Source organism: Plectropomus leopardus, chromosome 3, assembly GCF_008729295.1.
Source record: "Plectropomus leopardus isolate mb chromosome 3, YSFRI_Pleo_2.0, whole genome shotgun sequence".
NCBI classification, from domain to species: Eukaryota; Metazoa; Chordata; class Actinopteri; order Perciformes; family Serranidae; genus Plectropomus; species Plectropomus leopardus.
This window is the reverse complement of record NC_056465.1, coordinates 22,890,723-22,915,518: the sequence shown is the minus strand read 5'-3', so window position 1 is coordinate 22,915,518 and position 24,796 is coordinate 22,890,723. Positions and strand designations below refer to the sequence as shown.

The 24,796-nt window shown below is 40.0% G+C and overlaps 1 protein-coding gene across 1 annotated transcript; it reads left to right on the top strand.

Annotated features, from left to right (window-relative positions):
- Positions 1-5,516: 5,516 nt before the first annotated feature.
- lhx4 (LIM homeobox 4) lies at positions 5,517-15,647 on the top strand. Its single transcript, XM_042484195.1, has 6 exons — positions 5,517-5,595; positions 10,290-10,461; positions 12,260-12,462; positions 13,013-13,167; positions 14,225-14,396; positions 15,259-15,647. Exons 1-6 carry the CDS (start codon positions 5,517-5,519, stop codon positions 15,645-15,647), a joined length of 1,170 nt encoding a protein of 389 aa, XP_042340129.1.
- The last annotated feature ends 9,149 nt before the right edge of the window (positions 15,648-24,796 follow it).

Below are 24,796 nucleotides of genomic sequence, written 5' to 3'. Positions count from 1 at the left end.
CATAATGAGCAGATCAAGCAGGTGTCTGCAGAGGGAACACAAGAGAAAACAGAGCACGCAACATTATTTAAAGGTTGATTAAATATCTGTTTTTCTTTTAGAGACAGCTTTTTGTGTTGCAGTCATGGACAGATTATGATACAATCGATCCCCAGACACAGATATGCAAAATGCCCCACCACCTTTCCTACATAGAAGCAAGACACTTTTACCTCTTTGTTGTTGTGTCTTTATAGACAGTTTTTGTCCCTTTAAGTTATTTTTTTGGCTTCTTTGGTCTTTTTGTTTTTCTTTGAGACAATTTTGCCAATGTTATTTTGTGTCTCTTTTTGATCATTTAGTATGTCTTTGTTGTCAGTTTACGTCTCTTCTGAGTCAGTTCATGGTATTTTGAGCGAGCTATTGATTGGCTCAATGCAGGGGAGGTCCCTGGCACTTTGGGCCCCTGCGTGGATCTGTGCCCAGTAGGATCCTTCAGCAATTTATCATGGTTGTAGTTTATGTTGCACATTCATCTGCCTCATTCAGACATTATTGTTTACAAGGTCTCAGATCGGTAGGCAACGTTACATTTCTCTCAAAGGAAAGAGTCATACTTTTCATGCAGGGATTTGGATCCAGCATTCCAGTCATTTGCTTCCCAGGTTTATCTGATAAAGGTGGTGGGGGTCTGGAGTCTATCCCAGGATGCACTGGGAAGCATGCATGCAGGGTAACACCTTGGGCAGGTGCCAGTGAATCATAGGGTTTAAAATTAACTATATATTTAAATTATGTCTTTGCTGTCCAGAGAAATTTCTATAAAAGTATCTCTAGAGTTTGTCAGTGCATGTCTTGATTTATTACTAATAATAAAATGATAATAATGATGATGACGTCTTTTCTATCATGTTTGTGACAGCCTTTAATCCTGCAGTGTGTCTTGAAAATAATGAAACAACTCTCTCGGGTTATTTTCAAATCCTCCATCAGGTCTTTCATCAGGCAGCCTTGGCTGGACTGTTGCACGAGTTATTTGAGTCAAATGAGCCTATTACCGCCTCGTCTTAGCACGACAGGGTCAGGTTCAATCAGGGAATTGGAAAATATCATTTCTGACGGGAATAGATTTCGTTTGTTCAACCAATCTCTTCTACTAATTACCCAAATGGACAGGAGCTGTCAGGAGACAATAACTATTCCCTAATAGAATTTGCCCCACAAGTGCAATTTAATTTTCTCCTCGGTGCTCTCTGCTAAGGTTTCCCCCCTCGCCTTTCTGCCTCTCTCCCTCTCTCTGCTCCTCTGCTGCTTTCGGACCAAATGCTTGGGGACACGGTGCCGTCGCTACCTAATGTTGTTTTGTCAGGGGATGCTGGAGAGATTGTGGACTGACCGTTTCTGTGCAAGAAAAACTGCTGAGAAAACCCCATCATGGAGGAGAAGAGGAGGAGGAGGAGGAGGAGGAGACAGTCTGCCTCACCGGCGAGCTGCGGTGATTAGGTAGGTCTGCACGCTGCTGTTATATATTCATGCTGCAAATATAGATTTACACTATTCAAAAATATGCATCGTCTCTGAAATGAAGTCACTGAGATATAATGCATTTTGTTATTATCGATCACAACCGTTACAGTGGATTGTTTATGGTGTTTTGCAGCCATTTCCACAAAATAAGTGTTGTCACCATTTGTAATGCTCTTTTGCCTTGAACCCATTTGATATTTATTTTTGCTTGTGTGGGTGCAAAACTGGAAATAACGTGCAACAGGTTTATCCTGTATTTGCATACATAAAAATAATAAATTAAATGCGAATAATATATGATGTTTTGGCTAATGATAAAGCAGGCCTTCTGCAGAGTTACATGACAACAGCGTGCCACACACCTGTATTATTCTCCATATAAGCGTGCTCTTCCTGCAAAGATGGATGTGTTTCTGTATTTCCCTGCACAGTATAACACGGATCTGTGGATCTCACATGTCAATGAACTGGTCCACTGAAATATTAGATCTAATTAGAGGTGGCTGGGTCAACAGCGGTGGCAAAGGAGTCGCCCTCTGCGTGAATTATTGCTGAGCTGCTTCCTCAACAGCCCCCCCTTACAGTAGCACCTACATATGAAGAAAGATCTGTCATTGCACCTATCTCAGAAAGTGCATTATTCTAATAATTTGGTCATTATTCTTGTTTTCCTGTCTGGTGTTTGAGTGCATTGTTTAGGGATAAAAATGATTTGATATTGTGTCAAATTCGATTTATGCGAGAGCAGTAAAGAATTGGACGTCTTTTTTTCCAATATTAAAATATATATATTGTGTAGGCCTATATATATATATTTCATATTACCCATCCTTTGTTAAATATTTGCAGTCAGCTTGTGCAGTATTAATATTTCTTCCAGATGTGTTTTTTTTTTTTTTTTTTGGAATCCTCTTTGTCATTCCCATGTTTTCTTTAAATGATAAAAAAAAACGTAATTTAGCGTCCCTCTAACCCAGATGTGCGCGCTCGTGTCTTTTCTCTTTCTGCATTTTGCATCCGTCAATTATTCTAATTGTGTTGCCCTTTGCTGACAGGTTAAGAGCATTTTTATCTGCATTGTTTTCCAGGGCAGCTAAAGGGTGTCTCGATACCAACAATCAGAGTAATTGAATAGTTGAATAAATTGAATGATCTTGAGGGGAAAAGTGTATAATGAAAATAAAGTAAGACCAGATGATTTCTTTGCCACACATACATGCACGCCATGGATGGATGGATGGATGGATGAATGTATGGAGGGGACACCTTCCTGAGAGACTGCAGCTTTGAATCGGTTGTATATACATATATATAAAAATCCTGCATTAACCCAACCTCCTTTTTTTAATCAGCTTGATGTGCCTTTTCATTTTACTAAATTACATTTGAAACATTAACCACACAAGCAAACGGCTTATGGGATTGTAGGTCCCTCCAGTATATAAACGGCGTGCGACAATAGAATAAACAGTCCGTGTTGGAAATATGGAAAAAGATGGGAAGATAAATCTCATAATGCAGGAGAGAAAATGGACACGCGCAAAATCTCATTTATTTTCCCAAAGCAGAATATTTGAGTGTCCAATATAACACTAATTTGTTTTATTTGTACATTTTCTCCACGCTGTGTTTGTATTATTGATAATCAAGTTTTTTTGAAAATTCCAAAACAACAAAAAAATACCAAACATTTTCTGCGATTATGTAATAAATCTATATTATTATTATGATTGTTATTATTATTATTGTTGTTGTTGTTGTTGTTGTTGTTGTATATAATTTAGTTGATTGATACAATGATAACTATTATTTTCAATTAAACGTATCAACATTACAAAATTACTGAAATTAGGCTAAATCATATTATGTTTGCTTTATATGCAATCAAATTACATGCAACTTCAATTTTTGTTCGAAATAAAGTCTGTTGTAGTTGAGCGTGTATCCAGATGTGGTGTGTGTGCAGATGTGTGTGTGCTGATGTTGTGTGATCTGCAGACGGTCTCTGTCGATGGAAACAACCTACGTTGGTTTTGGAGGCGGACTGCCGGGAAAGCGCCTCTGTGTGCTTTTCTTTCCACGCTTGAAGTAAATTGGAAGCGAAGATTGAGTTCATCTAGCTTGAACTAGCGGCCCTCCGGGGGGAATATCTTATCCGGGAGAGCAGTCTCAGACGATGGGGTTTGAAATGAACAGTGTCAGGAGGACTGCGCCCAGACTCCTAATCCTACCTGTCACTGGGAGACATCCAGCTGCTGCAGGGCGCTGCTGGCTGCTGCCACACAGCCGGAGAGAGAGCAGCTCAGCAGGTGAAGGTGCTGTGGATTTTATTCAGACACGTGTCCGATAATAACACTTCTGTGGAGTGTGGCTTCACTTTTGCTCCGAGTGACAACTCAGTGTGGCATATTTTCACTGTGAAAACATGTTTAAAGTGATGCAACAGGGCAGATTTTGAGGGAGAGTGTGCCAACGAATACCCTGCATGCACTTTTTATATTTACAACTGCCTCTCATCCTTTTATCCTGTCTTACCTTTTTGTCTCTTTAGCACTAAAGCAGTTTAGTAGGCATGAGGGGCCCTTTTGTTTGGCATTGCCATGTTTTGGATTTTAGGAGCTCATGTTAGAAGCTTGTCTTTTCTTGATAGGGAGGTTTAGGAGTGAACGTGTGAACTTTTTTTCTGGGGTTGCTTCACACATTGAAACCTGAGAAACCTGGCAATGAGGAACTTACAAGAAATGTTCCAAAAATGTTCCATATATATATTTATATATTAAAGTAAAAATAAAAATAAAGACAATAATAAAAAACTACAAACAAGGTGATGACCTTATAAAGTGCTTAAAACGAATAAATCTGAAAAATATGTTTAGATACATAATTAAGATAATTAGGCCTATATATATTTTTTTTAGACATTTTCCCCTATTGCTTTAAAAATAATTTTATTAATAATTTCTTGCAATTTGTGGAACACTTCTTGACAAATTGCTCATTGCCTTTTTTCCTGTTTTTAAAAGAAAGCAAACTAATGAAGGTCTTTGAATGCAGCACAAGAAAAGTCATCCAGGTTTTGAAGGGTTAACCATGAAGTAACAAATAAACAGTTAAATCTTGATTTCTGATCAACAGTTTGTAGTTGGCCTTACACGGGAGTGGGTATAGTGGTGGAGTCACACTGCATGTTATGTCTACGCTCCCCTAGACATTGCACTTTAATTGAAAAAAAAACCCCGAAGAAAATCCATTTGATTGTCTTAGTTTGTCACCATCCCACCTGCTGATTATCTATAAAACTTCTATTTTGGGTTGCACCTTTTCTAAAGCACCTCTTTATCTCTCTGTTGTCTGGATGTGCAGCAGTGAAATCTCCAAGGACATTTCTTTATAATGGTATCTTTGTCGATTGCTAAAATAAAAGTGTTCCTCATTTTTACTGGCTGCATGGATGTGACCCCCCCCTCCCTCCTCTTCCTCCTTACCAGAAGGAGCCCTGCTGGCCCGGGGCCCCTCCAGGAGCCACTGCAGTGAGCTATTTATGGTCTCCACAGGAACAAGGTCCCGCCTCTCCGGAGACATTTTCATATACCATGTTAGACGCCTCTCCTCCTCCTGCTTTCTCCTCCTCGCTTGTTCACCTATGGAGGATGCTTTCCGCCCGCGGGGGCCTCCTCTTCCTGCGCTCCTATTGGCCCTCGGTGAGCCTCTGCCGCGGTGACGTCAGGCCCCCGCCGCCCCTGCAGCGCTGAATGGACCGAGCAGCCTGTCTGATTCACTCCAAAACAGCTCGGCACGGCACGGCACGGACATCATCCCGGGAATAGAGACATAACGGGGACAGAGGCTTGACCGGGGACAGCGAGGAGAGAAGAGGAGAGCCCGCAGGAAGGAGTGAGAGGCCCCAACATCAGCAGCAGACTTTGTTTTTCTTCCAGAAGAGGACGGGGGAGTGCGCCCACCGTGTTGCGGGTGTATGTGCGTGCGTTTGTCTCCCGGTTTGGATCACGATGATGCAAAGTGCGGCGGTCCTACCGACAGAGAGTCCTGTAAAGAGTTTACCGGAGATTCTCGGAGTGCCACTGCAACGTAAGACATTTTTCACACTCCTAATTTCTGGTGTCGATTGTGAAAATCAGTTGGCGGGTGCATCCTGTGGTGCAGGGCTTTGCTGTATAGAGAGAGGGGTTTAGTTTCTGTAACTGAGGATAAGGAGGCTGGAGCTCTCTGTCTTAGACTGTCACGTACAGGCCAATGATGTGTCACGCTGCTTATATTTCAGCGAGCATGACGTCTTAAATAATACTAATTATTGGCCTCAAAGCCAAGCAGGGAGCATCCCGCATGTCCATGAATCTTTGCAGCCTGTAGCCTGCAATATCCTGCAACGCTTACAGTGCAAAGGAGGGCACTTTGGTCATTTATCCCATCCCTAGAAAAAAAAACCCAACATAATGTATGTTATTTAAAGCAACAGTATTTAATTTTCCAATTTGGCTCTAAACTTTGCTGCATCCCCTGTCCGGTTGTTGGGCTCACAGGCAGCTGTTAATTTGTAAACGAGGCTGCATGGTCAAGAGATCAGACGCAGTTGTCATCACCCATCAGACAAACACACACTGACTTTGACTGACACTCATTACTGGGTCAAATAAACGCCTAATTTAGTCGTCTTCGCATCTAAAGCAAGGCCTAGAAACCTCAGTTTATATGTTTTGCAATTAAGGATGATTTCAGGCCATTTTTTACCACATATTTATGAGAGTTATTTGTGCAGTATCTTAATACATTTATACCTTGCAGCATCAAAGGCGAGAATTACCTTACATCTGTTGGTCCCGGCGTGTTAATCTGTGCCAGGCCCTTTATAATCTGATCGTGCAATCAAGATAGAAGTGCAACGGGATACATCTCTGCTCTGACCTAATTATTTGGAGGCGAGTTACTCAAATGTACAGATGGACCCTCTCTAATAAGCTTCTCTAATACACAAAATAAAAAATAAAAAGGATATAATACAGAGAGATAATTACTAGACATAAAACACTTTATTTGTCATTGTAGATGTACAACGAAATTATGTTTGGTTATATCAGGCTGACAGCTGTACACAAATGTAATAAAACATTAAATAAAAGCCAAGTTAGAACATTAAAACAAGATGAAAAAAAAACAAAACAAAACAAGGCAAAACCACAAACAGTGACGAGATAAGACAGTGACAAATAATTTTAAGCAGAAATAGTAACAATAATAAGAAGGCACCTTCAAAACACTGATAACAAAAATGTTCCTTCCTGTAACTAATATTTGGCTTTCAAATAACCCCAAAATACACATCTAACATTGTTTTCTTTGTGTCACACTGTTAAGTGTGAACTAAAGGCAAAAAAATTACACGTGACATAGAATATGGCTATATTTTAGACTCCCTCGCAGCCTATTCACAAAATTATTTAAACCTAAAGAGACTATATGTGGTCGGCTTATGCTCTTTAATTTTATAAATCGAGGCAGATTAAAAGATTGGATAAAGATCCTGCCACTCAGCCCCCTGCGGCACCAGCATTCATCCTGGATTTAAACCTGGATTATTCCAAGAATAAAAGCAACAGAGAATTTATCTAAACATTTATTTTACACCGTGGACAGAGAGCTCTGCTGACTCAGGGCAATTACACCCAAACTTTCACCTGCAGGCTATTAGTCTGGGATATAAAGTGTTTACTTCACGTTTAATTACCACAAATCATTTGACAATTGAAAGTGTGAGTGGCTGCCAGAGTGCACTTATTCTTATAGTGCAAGAAAAAAAAACTGTTAAAGCAGTTTGGAGTTCTCTGGAAATGTGTTTTACTTCCTGTGTGAGTTGACGGAGGTGATGAGGCTGAATTGTGGAGTGAATTGAAAGAGTGGAGAGTGGAGGCAACAGATACCGAGATATGAAGACCTACTGAACACACGAGGGTTTCTCTCTCTGTCTCTGTCTCTCTCTCTCTCTCTCTCGCTCTCTCACACTCACACACTCACACACACACACACACACACACACACACACACTGAAGAAGCTGGACGGTGGACCCTCTGCCAAGATCGTGCTACTTTCCTTTCAGCACCACTTCTCGGTCCCGCTCAGCTTCATCCACCCACCACTTATCTCCAGATATTTAAAACGCCTATAATTTCTCCTCACATAAAAAAAAAAAATCACAAATTAAGATGCATTTTTTAAAATAACGTCTTTTATCAGCCACGTACGAATTTACTCACTATTGAGGGGGGAAAAACAGTAATCCTGTCTGTGTCTGTGCAGGAATGTTGCTCTGTATTCTTGTGCATCGCTCTCCTTCGGTGGTTTTTATGCTGCAAGATGAAGCCACATAGGCCGAATATTTTCAAATTATATATGTTTTGTTCTTCAGAAAAACGCGAACAAATTTTAAAAAACATATAATCTGTTTCCCCCTAATGTTCTACTTTTAAATTCATTTAAATATTTCAAAATGTCTCAAATTAAAGCTGGATAATGTCGTTGCATGGCCTTCGTATCTAAGGGCTCAACATGCATTTTAAATATATGGATAAAATGCGTGTGTCCACGTTGTGTGCAGGCTGTCTCGGCCTGCATGCTGCATTATCCAAGAGCTTTGTTTTTTGCAGACTGTGTGCTGTGAAGAGATTAAGGCATTTGGAGCTTTAGACGGTTATTGTTGGATGATGTTTTGTCTCGACGGTGAACAGCCTCGCTGCCGCAGCTCGTGTGTGTGAGTGTGTGTTTATAGCTACTGGCGTTTTCTGACGTTTGCTCTGTCCATTTCTCCTCGATATTGATTTTTCATTATCGGATACCATGTGAATGTTTCACTAAGTGAAGGCGCGAGAGGAAATTTAGTAAAAAAAAAATAAAAATGCATTGCTATTTACAAAATAATTGAAGATTAAATGTTGTTTTTGAGACGCTATAGGACGAGGCCTTTATCGCGATATAAATCTCTGTTAAATAATGATCTGTAAGATATAACGCAAGGGATCTGTTTAATTATGATTAAAGAGACATTTCTATAAAATATACCAGTTCTTTTATAACATACTGTGTCAGCAGTATATAAATAGATTAAATTGTGCCATTTGGTTACATTCAACTTTGAGGGGGAAATATGCATTTTGTTGCACATCTTTGTGATTCATTAATTAAATTTTACTTTTTGAAATCGGCAATTTACTGTAACAGATCCTTAATGCCGCTTTAGGTGAAGGAAGGTCAAACACCTACCACAGGTCCCTGTTTCTGTCCGTGCATGTGGTCTGCTGCTGCTTCCCTGTTATGTATTTGTCGTCTCGTTTTTTCCGTGAATCTCGTCTTGACCCTAAATTTACAGCACAGCTCCTAGAAAAGCATCTTAAGAGATGATCAGGCTTCAGAGGAACAGAACAGGGTAGCAAAATTAAAATAAAAACAAACAATATTGTCGAAAGTAATTCTTTCTCTGCATTGCTGGGAAACAGCTCCGAGTTCAGCACCTTGGACAGTGACGGATATATTTCACAAAGTGCTTCAAAAATAAAAGTCGACTGACAATTGTTGTTATTTTAAACAAAGCGTTTTATGTTTTTTATTTTTAGGCGTAGTATGGATGATAAAAAATGGAATTCATAATGTAATTACTATGGGTTTAAAAAAAGAAAAACAGTCAGCCAAAAGTGGGCCAAAAACTGAAAAAAAACCCAAATAGGACAAAGGTAAATACATCACAGGGTGGGTCAGAAAATTAAAAGACGAGACTGATTAAAGCTTAATACTAAATACTATATACTAGCTAAAATACTTCTTGTGTCTTAGAATATCATAATGAATATATATAGTTTAGGCTAATAATATTCATAATTTAAATGTAGGCTATCACTTGACAAGTAAAGGCTTAACCATTTGAAATCTGGTGTAATGTCACTTTTCTTGTGCTGCGTTAAGATGCCTTTCACAAGTATTTTAACCTTTGAACTCTGAGCAAATAGATGTGATTTCTTTAAAAAAAACACGGGGAAAGGACAATGAGCAGCTTAGCAATATATGTTTCACAAACTGCAAGAGATTAGTAGATTTAGAAAGTTCTTAAAAGGCTAGGGGACTTGGGGAAAAAGAAAAAAAACTACTGTAAAACTATAATTCTCATAATTAGCCTATATATTTGAAATTATGTTACAAAATTATTATAATTTTTAAGCACTTTTCCAGGTCATTTATTTGCTGTTGTTGTTGTTTTTTTTAATTTCTAATTTCGTTTTTCTTTTTATTCGATACATTTTAAGGAAATTTTCTTGTACTTTTTCCTAATTCATTTTGGTGCTTTTATTGCTCATTGCCTTCTTCCCATTATTTTTTAAAAGAAAATCAAGCCAAAGTTTTTATAGGGTTAAGGTAAAGAAAAATCCCACTATTGATATATTGTGCCTTTAAAGACTGCACTGCAGGCTGACACACGATGCAGTGGAAATCCACCTGTTTTTATGTGCGACGTTTGAATTTAAATTCATATAGGCTCGCATTTAGAAGAAATTGTTACTTTTAATGTCCTGTTTCATGTTATTTATGCTACCATTTTCTATTTATCTATTTTGTTGTGCAGCACTTTGGTCAACTCTGTTAGATTAGATTATTTTACCGTTTAGCAATATTTGCATAAAAAAAGTTTATATCTGTGGATTCATGGTTGCTCACCTCTCTCTCTCTCTCTCTCTCTGTGTGTGTGTGTGTGTGTGTGTTTTGTCGTTTTTCCCCGCTGCAGAGATCCCTCAGTGTGCCGGCTGCAGCCAGCACATCCTGGATAAGTTCATCCTGAAGGTGCTGGACAGACACTGGCACTCCAAGTGCCTCAAGTGCGCCGACTGTCAGACTCCGCTGGCGGACAAATGTTTCTCCCGGGCAGGAAGCGTCTACTGCAAGGAGGATTTCTTCAAGTCAGTGTCCCATTTTTTCTGTCTTAGTGATGAAGTTATATATTTGTGCATATATGTGCATACAGAGTTAACGTTAAGCTTAAAAACCGAGCTGGTTTCTTGGCCTGAACTGTGACAGGACACACCGACTAATGTCAACAACATTCAGACAAGCTAACGTTAGCTTAGCTTAGCTACACCCAGAGGAAGTAGCATTTTGTCACTTTCGATACTAATTAGGATGAAAAGTGACTAATTATGACGAAAATAAGGCTTTGAATAATTCGACATTTTTTAATATTTACCAAATGACCGACTGGTTTTTGTTCTATCTGAAAAAATGTGACAACATTAGCATAATTTGTTAGCCTAATAGTAAACTCTAACTTTAAGTTGCTATTAGCATATTAGCATAAATCTGGTATTTCCCATTTGTATCATATGTCTAGAAATTTAAAGATTTTTAGAGATTATAATAAAAGAAGATAGTTCAGTTATTTTTTCATTAAGGTTTTATCATCTCACTTATTTCTGAACATCCACAGGGAGAGCTAATAACTTAAATTCATAATATTTTAGTGAATAATGGTCTGTATTGATTTAATAATATTTTTAGTTTAATATATAATACATTTAACATTTATTTATTTATGCTTAATTGTTAATATGATTTTGTAGTAATATAAACACCTATCACTTTGCTGGTCTGTTAGAAATTGGTGCCATTATATAGCACAAGGCACCATGGTGGGCTATTTGATTTATTTCTGAATTGAAATATGTGTATTCATAATATTTAAAATATGCCTTCATAATTCCCCCTTTAACTGGCTGTTTTGTTCTGCTGACCTAATGACAGTAATCAAAAATTTCAAAATAAGAGCGAAAAAAAATCCTTTTCTGTTTCAACACTGTTGACATTTTCTTTCTGTCTTTCTTTTTTTCTTTCGAACGATTGGATTTCTGAGGCATTACAGAAGAAAATTGAGTTTGACTTTTATCCAAAACAGGATCAGCAGATCCAAGCTTTTTACTAAATCATGTTTGAAAGGTTTTAATGCTCAAAGCTTGAATGAGACCTGAAGAGCTCTGGAGTCTTAACTGAGAGCTAACTGTATTAGCCGACCCCGGGGGACGGGCGGGGGGACGTTTGCATGTTCAGACCGTGGCGAGGGACACGTGTGTGACTGGAGAACATGCACGTACATAAACACAAAATTACACATACACACAGATTCAGTGGTTTATGCTCCTCAGTAGTGATTTCGAGGCTTCACCTTGCTCTTTTTATTTCTGTGGGTTGGTTGTGTGATTTAAAGCCTCTCCTGAGTCAGTGTTTTATTGGTTCTCCTCAGGGTGTGTTTACTGTGAGCACCACTCCTCCTCCTCCTCCTCTTCCTCTTTTCCTCTTCTTCCTCTTCCTCCTCCTCCTCCTTAGCTTTCAGTACTTCATCTGCAAACACATAAACATGCAAACATGCACATACACACTCACACAGGCGTGCACACACCACACAGTGCATTGATCCTCTCCATCCATCAACCTGCGGACAGGTCTATCGTTAACAGAAATGCATTCCAGTGCTGATTTTTCTCTCCACAACAGCTGGAGCTTCTATTAATACAGACACTGTGCCATCATTCTTGGCTGCAGTTGAGGAAATATCTGTCTGGCATGTGAAATTTTAATCTCGGCTGGTCTCGCCATCTCCACCAGCCTGTAAAGTGGGCATAAATAGGAAAGGGATGTCAGTCTACCCCGCTGGTGTTTTGCATCAGATGTTCTAATGGCAGCTCTCCTCCTCGTGTTTTCCTGCAGGCGTTTTGGAACAAAATGTGCATCATGCCAACAAGGGATCCCTCCGACGCAGGTTGTGCGGAAAGCGCAGGACTTTGTGTATCACCTGCACTGCTTCGCCTGCATCATGTGCAGCCGACAACTGGCCACTGGGGACGAGTTTTACCTCATGGAGGATGGGAGGCTGGTGTGCAAGGTGGATTATGAGACTGCGAAACAAAACGGTAGGTCTGCATGCATCCAAATACTAACATCAATTGAAAGGAAAATACAGGTTGAAACTTTATTTTATAAGATTTGTTTCAACAGCCACGAGCCATTTATATCCATACAGTCAGCCTATGTGAGTCAGCCAAAACTAAATCTGTATCAAAGTGGAGGATGTCACAAATCAAGCCATGTACACTATAATGCAGTGAAATGACCACCGACTGTGGATCTATGTTGTTTGTCGTCTGGGTGTGTTTGCTGTCTCTCTCCCTCCCCTCTCTTCTGAGATTTCCGTGCGTCTCTGATTGATTATGTAAAGTGAAGCAATGCTTTCATATGGTGGGGCCCCAATAACTCCGTTCCTCTGGCACTCCGGCTGTGTAGATTTATGTCCTCTGCTGTGGGAATGGGACAGATGCACAAGGACAATAATACACTTCCATACATGACCATTCACTTCATTTAACGCGCATACACTCCACGCAAAGGCCGAGGGGCACTGGCTGTTAAGGCAACGTGACGAATGTAAGAGGAAGTCACTCACACTTGTAATGATGTTTGTAGATGATTCAGAGGCGGGGACCAAGCGACCGAGGACCACCATCACGGCCAAGCAGCTAGAGACCCTCAAAAGTGCCTACAAGAACTCACCGAAGCCGGCACGCCACGTCAGAGAGCAGCTGTCCTCGGAGACGGGGCTGGACATGAGGGTAGTGCAGGTAGAGGGTTTTGTCTTTTGTCTTTATTCCTGCAAGAAGGCTTCCTGTTATCTCCAAGCTGTGGAAACTGCAGCAGTAAGAACAAAGCATCATTTCAGCCTGATTTGAGCATCTTTTAAGCTACGATTTTTAACACTTTAAAACATGAACAGAGGGTGTATATAGAACACTTTTAAGAAAATGATTTGACCTGATCACAAGGTGAGGTCCTTAGGTACCTAAATGTTTGTTTTAAAATATTGATTGTGTACATAGGCCTTTATTATCATACTTTTGGAGCTAAAATATTGTATTTAATATATTGTATTTTTTTTGTATTTTGATAGATGATACAAAAACGTGATAAAAAATGCAGACCCAGAAATGATAGATGTAAAAATTCATATATTTACTTACTTACTTTATTGCTTCTGCTTGAAAATTTCTTTCCACGATTTTGTGCTCTTTTTGCTGAGTTAATATTCAATGGTTAATCTTTTTGTAACAGCATTTTAAAAAGTGTTTTTTGAGATCATTATGATAGGAGTCACTTAATTAATTTAGACTAGGCTGGTTATGTCTTCTGCCATTTTTCAAATGTGTTCAAATGTGTCAAACAAAATGGTTTTTAAGATTTAAGCTTTAAGATTTTAACTTTTAATTTGAAATATGAAAATATTCAAAACGTGATTGAACTGAAAAAATATTATATTAATCATGAATTGAATAATTAATTACAATATTATTCTTCTAATGATCCAAGATCAAGGTTGAAACATAGTTGAGATTGCCCTTTTGTAACTGTAGCTCCCAAACACACTGCCTGTTTTTAAAGTACATCTTAAAACACATTTTTATTCTCTGGCTTTTAACTTACCAGGAGTGTTGCCTTTTAATATTACTGTCCTTTTGTCTGTTGGTTTTTAAACTGATCGTTGTGTTTGTACTGTTTTTTTTTTATGTTTGTGCTATTTTTTGATTGTACTGCAATTTTGTCATCTGTTGTTGCTATGCTTTATAAAAACATTTAAATTTGGATTGGATTTTGGATAATGATAACTGTTATTATTTCCATCAGGTGTGGTTCCAAAACCGACGAGCAAAGGAAAAGCGTCTCAAGAAGGATGCAGGTCGACATCGCTGGACTCAGTTTTACAAAAGTGTCAAACGCAGCCGAGGAGGAACAAAAGTGGAGAAGGAAAGCTCGGCCGATGACGCAGGACTCAGTGACAGTGAGCTGAGCTTCAGAGGTGCGTTTTCTGTATAAAACTTTAGCCAAGCCCATATCTGCTATTGCTTAAGAGAGAGATTCCTGAAAGGGAATTGTCTATTATGCTGTCGTGCTAATGGGATTAAAGAAGCCTACAAGCTGCTAAATGATACGGTGCAGCAGCACTTCAATGTGTCTTTGTGGCAATTAATTTGTTTTCTTGCATTGTGAAATGCACGGTGTCAGGAAAATCCAAAACGGCATCCTCATTTCACATTCCCCTCACACGTCCCCATAGCCGCTGACGCATCCTCCTGCTTCTGTTTGTCACCATGATAGAGCTTATTGGAAAACAGAGAGGCGTCTTAGTGGGATGCAAACGGCATTTTAGACATCCTTGTGTTATTTAATGTTCGCAAAACCCGTTTTGGGTAGTCATAAAAGTCTTCGAGCCACTTTTAAAAAGAAGGCCATTTTTATGAGAAATGAAAACATGGTGACAGAAACTCTATAAAGCATGTGAGGCTTTTAGTCAATTAGAGAGAAAGCGCTCTGGGGCATTGTTGTTATTGAAGCCGCTCGGGGGAGGGATAGAGATGGAAACAAATATTTCGTGCTGCAGTAATTGCACACAGACAGACTTCCTTTGTCAGAGAAGAAAGTGAAGCACATCCTTTCTCACCAACAAAGCTCAAGTGCTTATCAGATACTTAGCAGTAGCTCAGCGGTCCACTTACTGCACCTGTGAAATCCACGTAATGTTGCCACAATAAATCGCACTCATAAAAGCACTTAACTGTATTGAAATATAACAACTATATAATGCTTTTGCAGTCGACAGCACTGTCGATGTGTTAAAGTTTTTACATCTCTCATGCTAAGTGATGGTATCACCCTCACAGATGACCAGGTCCTGTCAGATCTCGGCCACACCAACGGGCTTTACGGGAGCGTCGGTGACGTGACAAACAGCGCAGTGCTGAACGGCGGCTTTTCTGTGGACGCGGCGGGACAACCCTATCACGACATCCGAGCAGGAAGCCCGTATGGTCTTCCTCAGTCGCCCTCCTCCATCACCTCTCTGCCCGGCCACACCCCTCTCCTCAACAATCTGGGCTTCAGCATGGACAGTCTGGTGGCGCAGGGCGGGCCCGGCGGTGTGGGACAGGCTCTGAGGGCCATGGCAGGGGGTCCAACCTCAGACCTCTCCACAGGCAGCAGTACGGGGTACCCCGACTTCCCCACCAGCCCCGCCTCATGGCTGGACGAGATGGACCATTCCCAGTTTTGAATCTTGTCAGAAGATCGCTGTGGGGATAAAACAGACTCACAAAGCTTTTTACATTTCTTTCTATCACCCTCCAAGACTGGTATGTTTTGTGACTTTGGGTGAAGAGGCGAAGGAAGAGGAGACTCCCTCAGCAGTCGTAACAGTGAGAGATCAACCAGGTCGAGATGTGTAGTCTGGAAAAAAGCAGTGAAGAACACCTCCTGAATGTTCAAACTCAACACTGTATCATACAACTTTTGGTATCACCTGACTTTATTTTGTCCTTTCACTCTGAGAATGACACTCGATGGATTAATGCTCACAGGGGAGATGATATTGTCCCCCGAAAATAAACCATCCCTGTTTAACAGCTACAACAATAGGGCTACAATCTAGATAAAAGTCCCTATGAGACCCAGGAGGCACCTGCATGCTTCTGATTCATAATGAGTAGGACTGCTGTCTGGCCATATCGAAGCCTTTTACATTGGCGATGCACTTTACTCTCCTCTTCTTTTTCTATGGACAGGAATGCAGAGTGAGGATGAGAGAGAGAAAAAGAGGAGAGACATATGCACAAGGCAAAAACACAGTGTTTCATTGGGAGAGAAATTTACAAGAACAGTGGCACAAGTGTGAATTTTGAACCATGCTGATATTTTTTAAATGTATTGCTGAAGCTTACAAGTTATTAGGAAGTAGATGGCCGTTGGTCTGTCCGTCCGTCTGTCCGTAGAAACCGACGTCTCCTCTGTTTCAATGAGGGCAAACATTGTTTGCTACACAGCAGGTCTCTCTTCTATATTTATAGGTGCTTGACTTGTTCTCATCTGTGTAAAAGCTGTCTGAGACCGAACGTCTGTCAGTATTAAATGATCCAGTCTCACCGGGCATCAAAGTTTAGGTGTTGGAGGACAGTCAAGAAGTTTGGGGTTGTGGAGAAACTCTAGTAATATATCACACATTTAAATTATTAATTTATTTTTTTGAATGCACAGAAGACAAGCAGATGTCCATTTATAAGACATGCAGATTCAGAGCAAATTAGATGGTTACACAAATACAAAACATTGTTTTGCCAATCAAAAAACCAAGAAGTATTAGCAGCAAGTCCCTTTGTGTTGGCTCCCCTGTTTCCTCAGTCCGGTCCAGGCTTCTCTTGGTAATCTACTCAGTCCAGCAGAGCTCTAGCTTTGCCTGCTATCAACCTACTTACTGACCCCAGATGTGTTGTCAATCTGTTCTCCCTCTGCCTGGCCTCCATGCCAGAGGGATTACCACAGAGCCCCCCACTATCACCCTACTGTCGCTTCAGTGCTGGCGTGACTGCTAGGCCGATATGTTTCAAACTGTTCAGACCACATCAGATACATCGTAAGCCCCCCACAACAACTGAGACTGATCTTGAAATGCAAACTTTCTTTGAGTTGTAAGAGCAACGAATAGTTTGATTTGACCGATTTAGCATGTCAAAACTAGTAGCTATTCTATTAAAAACTCCTCACCCTTATTTCTGAAGAGATAAATTCAAATCTTAGATATGTGGTCACCTTTTCATGAAAAATTGCCAAGTCCTTTTATTTTACCAGAGCATCCTATAGAGTGCTGCAGGGATGAGTCCTACAACCTGGAAACGACTGAGAATTTTTGCACTACTGCTCCCTTCGCCTCAAAGTCAGTGGGTCAATTGAGTTTTTGGTTAGAAGCCTTAAATAAGGTCTGTGGTTAACACACGCTAATGAGACTTTTAAGGGTTTTTTTTTCGATCACATAAAATACATCAGTAAGTACCAAACTCACAAGGTTTGAAGCTTTTATGTGTCTTAAAAAAGGTGTTTGCTAACAAGTGGCTTAATGAGACTACGGGGTGTCGTAACACCAAACACAGCTTTACAGCTGGCTGCATTGTAGTTAGTTTATAGCCTAACGTTAGCTTTTAATCTCTGATGATTGCATTTATGCTTCAAAAATTGTATTCATTTGTGAACATTATCTTGCTGTACAAGTAACATAAACTTTTGTTTGCCACGGAGGTTATTTTCTGCAATGATCGAAAATCCAATGAAAAAATCCCATTGGCTTTTTGATGACGGAACCAGGGTGACCCTAACTTCCTGGTTGGGCCACAAAAAATGTCATCCCTGCAGCACTCTATTTAAAAGCCAGAGAGCAAATCAGCAAACTCAAAGTGACACTAAAAATAAACTCAGTAACACTTCAGACTACATCCTGCAAACTGCAGTATAATTACCTGGTAAATACATAGAATCAATGAAATACTTACTGTTAAGATATTCTGGGATTAAAACAGTACAGCGGGTTAGGGGATTAAGGGAGTTTAAGAATAAAAATGGGTAACAGTGTCGATATTTCGGTAACATTAGTTGTGGTATAGTTCATTTTAAATATTATTGGTGTTTCTGGGGAACAAAACAGTTTTTCATGACCAAGCTAAACCCTTTCTGTGCCCTTCTCCTAATACAAATTGGTTATTATCCCCAGTATTCTCCCCTTTTACATACCATTTGATACCCAGTAAGTGTTTCATTTGTACTACATATGTGTAAACTATTTCCAGTGTAATTTGCAGGCTGCAATCTAAAGTGAAACAATACACAAACACATTACCACTACAGTTTTGTTAAGTCTGTGTTGCCTCAGAAGTTTGCATCTAAATTGTTGTAAATTTTGTACAGTTTGAAAAAACGTGTTGATCGTCTTGTTTCATGAGCGCTATTTATTATTATTGCCATGTGTCTTTGAAAAAGATGTAAAAGAGAGCACTGAATTTATTCATTTATGCCTTCTGTGTAATGGTATGAACTGTGTACAGTCAAATCTATATGAGGAAAATAAAGCTGAATTGTCTTTGGGTTACCCTCGTTTCTCTTTAATAGTCCCAGCTAGCGGTGATGAATGTGAGAGTTAAGATTTTCAGCTGAACTTTGTTTTCAATACATCAAAAGAAAAATATCTGCTGTAGGTGTTTTTATTATTTTTGCCTTATCTAAACGCTCTTAGGGCGAGTTAACCCGCAAATTCATTTACCCATTGAGAGCATTTACCACACACTTAGGCCTCTATTCAATTGTGGAGATCCATTTAGTACCACCAGCAGACAGTGGTCAGTCAGTTAACAGTGATTGATGCTGCTTTCCTCTCTCGCTCTCGGGGTGGGGGTGACAAGAAAGATACATGAAGAGAGAGAGGAAGAGAAAAAATAAAACAAGTGGGGAAACAGATGCCTCACTGGCTTCACTGATCCTCTCAGTGCTAAAGAGACACAGCAGCAGATTGCAGCGCTGCACTATCAAATCTATCCTTAATCCCTGTGCTGTTAACTAATTGTAGAGTGCTTTGTGAAATATGGGAGAATATGCTTTGTGGTCAGGCAAAGAGGGAATATGGCCCATATGCCGGCAGTTAGCTTGTATGTCAATATGTCAAGCTGCTAAAAAGAGTATAATGCAGGACTGTAGCCAGCATTTTTAACCACTGAGGTTCAATTTTCCTTACACAACAAGACACCCTTAAGGAAATATTGTTTCAAAGCCTTTCACTGCTCCTTTTTTTGTAATTTTGGTGGAATGTTACTTTAAATTTGCGTAATATCAGACAGAATTGTCAATTTTTTACACTCTGTTTCCATCATCAGTCTCACATTGTGTCCATGATATCTGTGGGAAAGAAGGAATTTGATTTTCCCTAACCAATCACAAGAGACCAACGTATTTACAAAAATCCAACGCCATTTAAGTCTACACTGACGCACAGCCATGCGCGCACACCTGTTTTTCGTGGGTTTGAAGAATGGAGCAAAGCAAAGTAAAACCATAGACTGTAAAAAAAATGGATGTAGCTACCACAACGTCACCCATTGGTTTGTGGACTCACATTTTGAAGTCTCAAGTTCAGCATTACGGTTGTGGCCGTCTTGTTTTTTTTGCAGCTGGACGTGACTATATTTGGGTGAGAGGCTGGCTCTGTGGAGGAGTAAGGGTAAAGTGTGACTGAGAAGTCAAGGACACTAGCGGCAGACAGCTTCTTTAAGTTCATCCCTGTACAGCTGACATATTAAAATTAGCTAAAGAGACAAAAATATTTCTCAATTGTTGATTTTTTTGTACCAGGCTATAAACATGTTTATTTCTCCTGTAAAGTTAGACATTTTAACATGGGGGTCTATAGGGATTGACTCGCTTTTGGAGCCAGCCTCAAGTGGCCATTAGAGGAACTGCAGCTTTTGGCACTGACGTGTTGGCTTCATTTTTTAGCCCCAGAAGTTGCTGCTTGAATAAAAGAAAGTACGATGTTGAGTGTTATTCAGAAGACATGTTGAATTATTACAGCCTCAATAGCAGCATCTATCTTGTCTACTGCGCACACCACTGTTATTATTACTCCTGTCTGGCTAATTGTTAGTCCCCTTTTGGCACTCATTGGTTATTTTTTTTAAATTTATCCACAAAACAACTGTTTCATGTCACAATAACAGACAAATCAGTGAACTCAAACTCGGTGGAGTGGGTGGATTTAAAGGTCTGGACTCAGGCAAACTTTAAGTTGTATTTCATTTTGAAAAAAGTCAAATTGATATAAAAGTCTAGGAGTCTGAGGCTATACTTACAGGCAAAGCAGTGCTTCAAGTTAAATGCTAACATGTTCTCAATAACAATGGCAGCATGCAGATGTTAGCAGGCATAGTTTACCAAGTTCATTTTCATCTGTAAGTAGTTTTGCAGGCTTTTAAACCAAAACACTGGACAAATTAAACTTCTGAGCTGATGATGGCACTTGATGAAAAGTGGAGGATCACCAAAGTTTTTGCAATTCACCCTGAGAAAACATAAATATCTGTGCAAAATTTTAAGGCAATCCATCAAGAAGAAAATAATGATAATAATAAAAACCGCTGGATTAGGAGTTAAGACTATGAACAACATTACTGGTTTGCATCCAGCCGAGGGCCTTTGCTGTATATCATTTCCCTTCTTTCTACTTTCTAATAAAGTATCCAAATGATTATTAACACATGTCTTTAAAACCCACATTTTTTTTTTCAAACAATGTGGAAGACTTCAGTGTTTTCATCTGTAGCTCTGGCCTTAATCGTGTGTGTGTGTATGTGTGTGTGTGTGTGTGTGTGTGTGTGTGAGACTGCCCCGCTTTTACTCCTAGTTGCTGCTTTGCTAGAACCTCTCAGGTTACAGTGGATTTATTCCCTGTAACTACGGTGTTGGCTAACTATGTATAGAATTATAATGAAATTACACCCCAGTGTACATCTGTATGAAACTCATTTGTATGCAGCAATGTGCAGCACTTGTCTGAGAGCAAGCCAACCTAACCCAAACTTAAGTGATATCGATTCCTTTGTGTTTTAGCTATTCCTGTTACATTATAAAAACAAAAAGCAAAGAGTCAGCCTGGTGGGAGTTTGCACGTTTGCATAAAACGCCACAAATTGAGCTGATTTTTATTTAAGCATTGATTGGCTGGGCTATGGGCATTAATGGATAGGCTCTAATAGTACGGCCTTACAAAGATGAAAAGCCACACAGACAGTTAGGATAATTTACACGCCACTTACAGCACTAGTATACAAATAAATCTGTGGAAACTCCACCACTGTTGCTTTTGCGAAGATGACAAACACAAGCACAAATGCCATTATCATCGATCGCAGGGCTTTTATTACAAACTTCCTGAAGGAAACAGTTTTGTTTTTTTTTTCTGTCTGAAGCAAAAGGGAATAAATTAACATGCAAAACAGAGAGAATTTGTTTTGGCCCGAAAGTCAATCTCGCAGCATGGAGACAGGGCATTTTTCTCCCCAAACGACTCCATCGGGCGGCAGTGAACAATGATCCGCAGGATGACGGAGTGAGTCTTAAAGAGGGGCTGGAGTCAAACAGAGGCCTCTCAATGACACCCTCAAGGTTGTGAGCTCGATGCTGTTTTAATGTGAAACAGGGCCTTTTCCACTCAATAATTATCCTGCTGCACATATTGGAGAGATGACAGGTAACCAAAGGAGGAGGGTTCACAACCCCAAAGAAAATGTGATAAATACTGCAGTGATGATAATATGTTTACTGTATTGAAGGCCGTGATCTTAAGTGTTGTTCTCAATGTATGTAAGTGACAGAGACGCTGTGAGAGAGTGTAAAAAGACTCTTTACTGTTTGTTTGAAGCTCCTCAGTGTCGGTGGATTACAGAAGCGCTTTTTCATCATCATAAACCTCTCTCTCTCACACACACACACACACACACACACACACACACACACTTGGTCACTAGTGAATGAGCCTCTGATATTAGTGGGAAGTGTTTCAGCAACAGAGGGATTTCTGCTTACTGTTGGGTTCCCAGCCACGCTGCTCAGGCTGGGTGTGGGGGTGCTGCAGCATCGAGAAAAGATGGGGATGGGGGGGTGAACAGTTGCATTAAGAGCTGGCCAAAGCAATGACATGGTATTGCTTTTACAGGAGAGAGAAAGGAGTGGAGAGGTAAAAGACAAGAGAGCCACTGTGCAGAATGACGCTGAGAGAAAGATGAAAAGGGGAGTAATGAGAGCGAGGAGGAGGAGAGCTGGAGGAGTCCCTCTGGAGGGATTGTTTAAGAGTCGTGCACAATTCTACAAATACATCACGGGTTTCATGCACATTAGTATCCCACTTATGAGTCTCATGTTGGGGATTTGCTGTTCACAAGAAACCTGATTATTGAAATTCCTGCACACATTATTCTTAAAGGTTTCTTATTGTCCAATTTCAGTAACCATCGGCTATTGGTGGTGATTTAGCCTCTGTGTGATGGTATGGGTTTTGTGTGGGTTTTTTTTTCATATTTTCCCTGGATTTTTTTTGGCTGCTGTCTTTGTGTGCTTTCAGAGGCTGGGTGTGGCTTCCCGGTGCTGGAGCTCTGCATGCACACCTGCAGCTCATTCAACACACATCAGCTGCAGCTTTAAAACCTCTCTCTCTCACTTTCTCTCTTCTGTGCTGCCAGATTGTTTCTGCTCTTCACAGTGGTGCTACTGGCTTTTCTCCAGTGTTGTTTTCATTGAAGCAACTGCCAGTGTGATTCTCCAGTGTTTTCAGTTTATGACAATTTGCTTTTTTTCCATTTCCAGTGCCTCATTCTTCCGAACTTCAGCACCTCAACCACATGCTGCCCAATTAGCCTCTCGCCACCTGCGCTGTCAGCCGCACTGCTTCCTTGCTTCAACCTACAAACCTTCAGTGCCATAAGCCACATGGTTTTCCAGCCTCAGCCTCACTTCAGGTACTTTAAGTCCAGCCTCTCACCACCAGCCTCACTTCAGTCTGCCTGCTTCATCCACCTGCAAAACTCAATAATAAACTCCATTTTACCACTTTTCCCTTTGTCTTGTGATCTTGCTCTTGGGTCCAGTAAGCTGTTACACTCTGCAGGCATTGACCAATATTTTGGGGTTTTTTGGTGTTGTCAGTGGATATCTGGATGCGGAATATCTGGGCCAAGACGTCCTCTCTCGTGCATCTGTCATTGTTTGCAGACTGATTAACAGTTCAAATTGTGGTGTCTTAGAGAAAAAAATCTTATCTCTATAAATAGAAATCTTCATATGAAGACGCAGATAAATTCAGAAATTAAAAAATTCAAATAAATAAATCTTTCATCAATGATAGCTGATGGGTTCCGACTGCATTTTGACTGATAATGTTCTAATCTCCATATGGATTGTTAAAAAGTTCACCTAAAATGCCTATCTAAGGCTTAAAGTAAACTGATCTTGTTCTATTTTTAGCACATGTACATGCATGGGCTTATTTAAAAAATAAAACTTTTTCCTAAACAGTCAGAGGTTTAGCTCCTCAGCTAATGATTGGTTATAGATCAGCTGGTACCCCATTCAAAGCTCCTATTGGCTCAGTGAGCTCTCTGCTGAAACCTTTTGACCAGTTCTCTAAGATGGCGGTGAGGATCATGGTCTAAATGGAGCTGAAGGAAGAATGTTATGAAATATGAATCTTTAAAATGATGCAATTGTAGTTTGTGGATATCTGTGGAAGTAATAATGGGTTTGGACTAAATATTTCTTGATTACTTGATTTTGAACATCTGGAGGTTTGGGAGTTTATGTGCAACATTTACAGAAACAAATATGGATATTTGGATAACAATAACACTTCATAGGTGAGTAAGACCTCTATATTTGTTTGTAGTTTGTCTGACAGAGGAGTTTATGGAGCCTGCTGTGGTGGTTTGTATGTTGTGTTGGTCAGCAGTAATAGCACCACAAGAAGGGCAGCTTTTCATCAATATGCTGTACAATACTACATAAATACCAACAACAAACACTGATGTTTTACGCTTCGTAGCCACCCTACTGAAAAAACATCTTGACCAGCTTTTTTGACCAGTTTAAGGTATGTTATCACCTAATTTTCAATGGTTTAGCTGGTTATACCAGCTTGTGGTGGTCGCTGTAGCTGGTTAATTCAATGATGTTCCTGTAAAATCGATGTCCTATTTTGAAAAATAACAGTGTCATGAGGGGGGAGTATAAAAGGCAAAGGGCATGAATCGGTTAAGTCTTCTGTCATGTGTTATGCATAAAGACAAATGCTCAAACCATCAAAGACCAGCGAGTCAGGACCACACGACCATCTTCGACCAATTAGCTGCCAGCAAAAGCTGTTTTTCTGCAGGGCAATAAAAAAAAAACTTTTCAGGGCCTGTGGATGGGCTGTTGGATCATGTAAACTCTACAAACAGATATCTGCATGTGTATGCAGAGGGATTTTGGTACTGGAAGCGTTCTGTTTGTGTTTGTAGTCTGAATAGTACTCACCGATCATGTTTGAACGACAGCTGAACAGTCCGTGTGGAGAGGCAAAACACACTGCCCAAAATTCAATCGGCTATTGTCTGGCAATGAGTTCGCTTGATATTAGCTTTTAAAAAATGTGTCTGCATTGGCAGTCCTCCACCCATGTATGTTTTCTCTTCTGTTTTTTTTTTGTATGTATGTATGTATGTTTTGTTTTGTTTTGTTTTCCTTGTGTTGTTGTTGTTTAACCCTTTACCATCCTGGCACTGGCGTGGTCTCTCGCATTGTTGTTGTTGCTGTCTGTTGACAGCTTTAGACTGGAGCTCTGGACATTGACCCTCTGCCTTTTAT

Bases quoted from the DNA above. Each gene is read 5' to 3' on its own strand.
- lhx4 (XM_042484195.1), top strand. From the start codon at position 5,517: ATGATGCAAAGTGCGGCGGTCCTACCGACAGAGAGTCCTGTAAAGAGT. The intron at 5,596-10,289 runs GTAAGACATTTT...TCCCCGCTGCAG, and splicing joins TCTCGGAGTGCCACTGCAAC to AGATCCCTCAGTGTGCCGGC. The intron at 10,462-12,259 runs GTCAGTGTCCCA...GTTTTCCTGCAG, and splicing joins TGCAAGGAGGATTTCTTCAA to GCGTTTTGGAACAAAATGTG.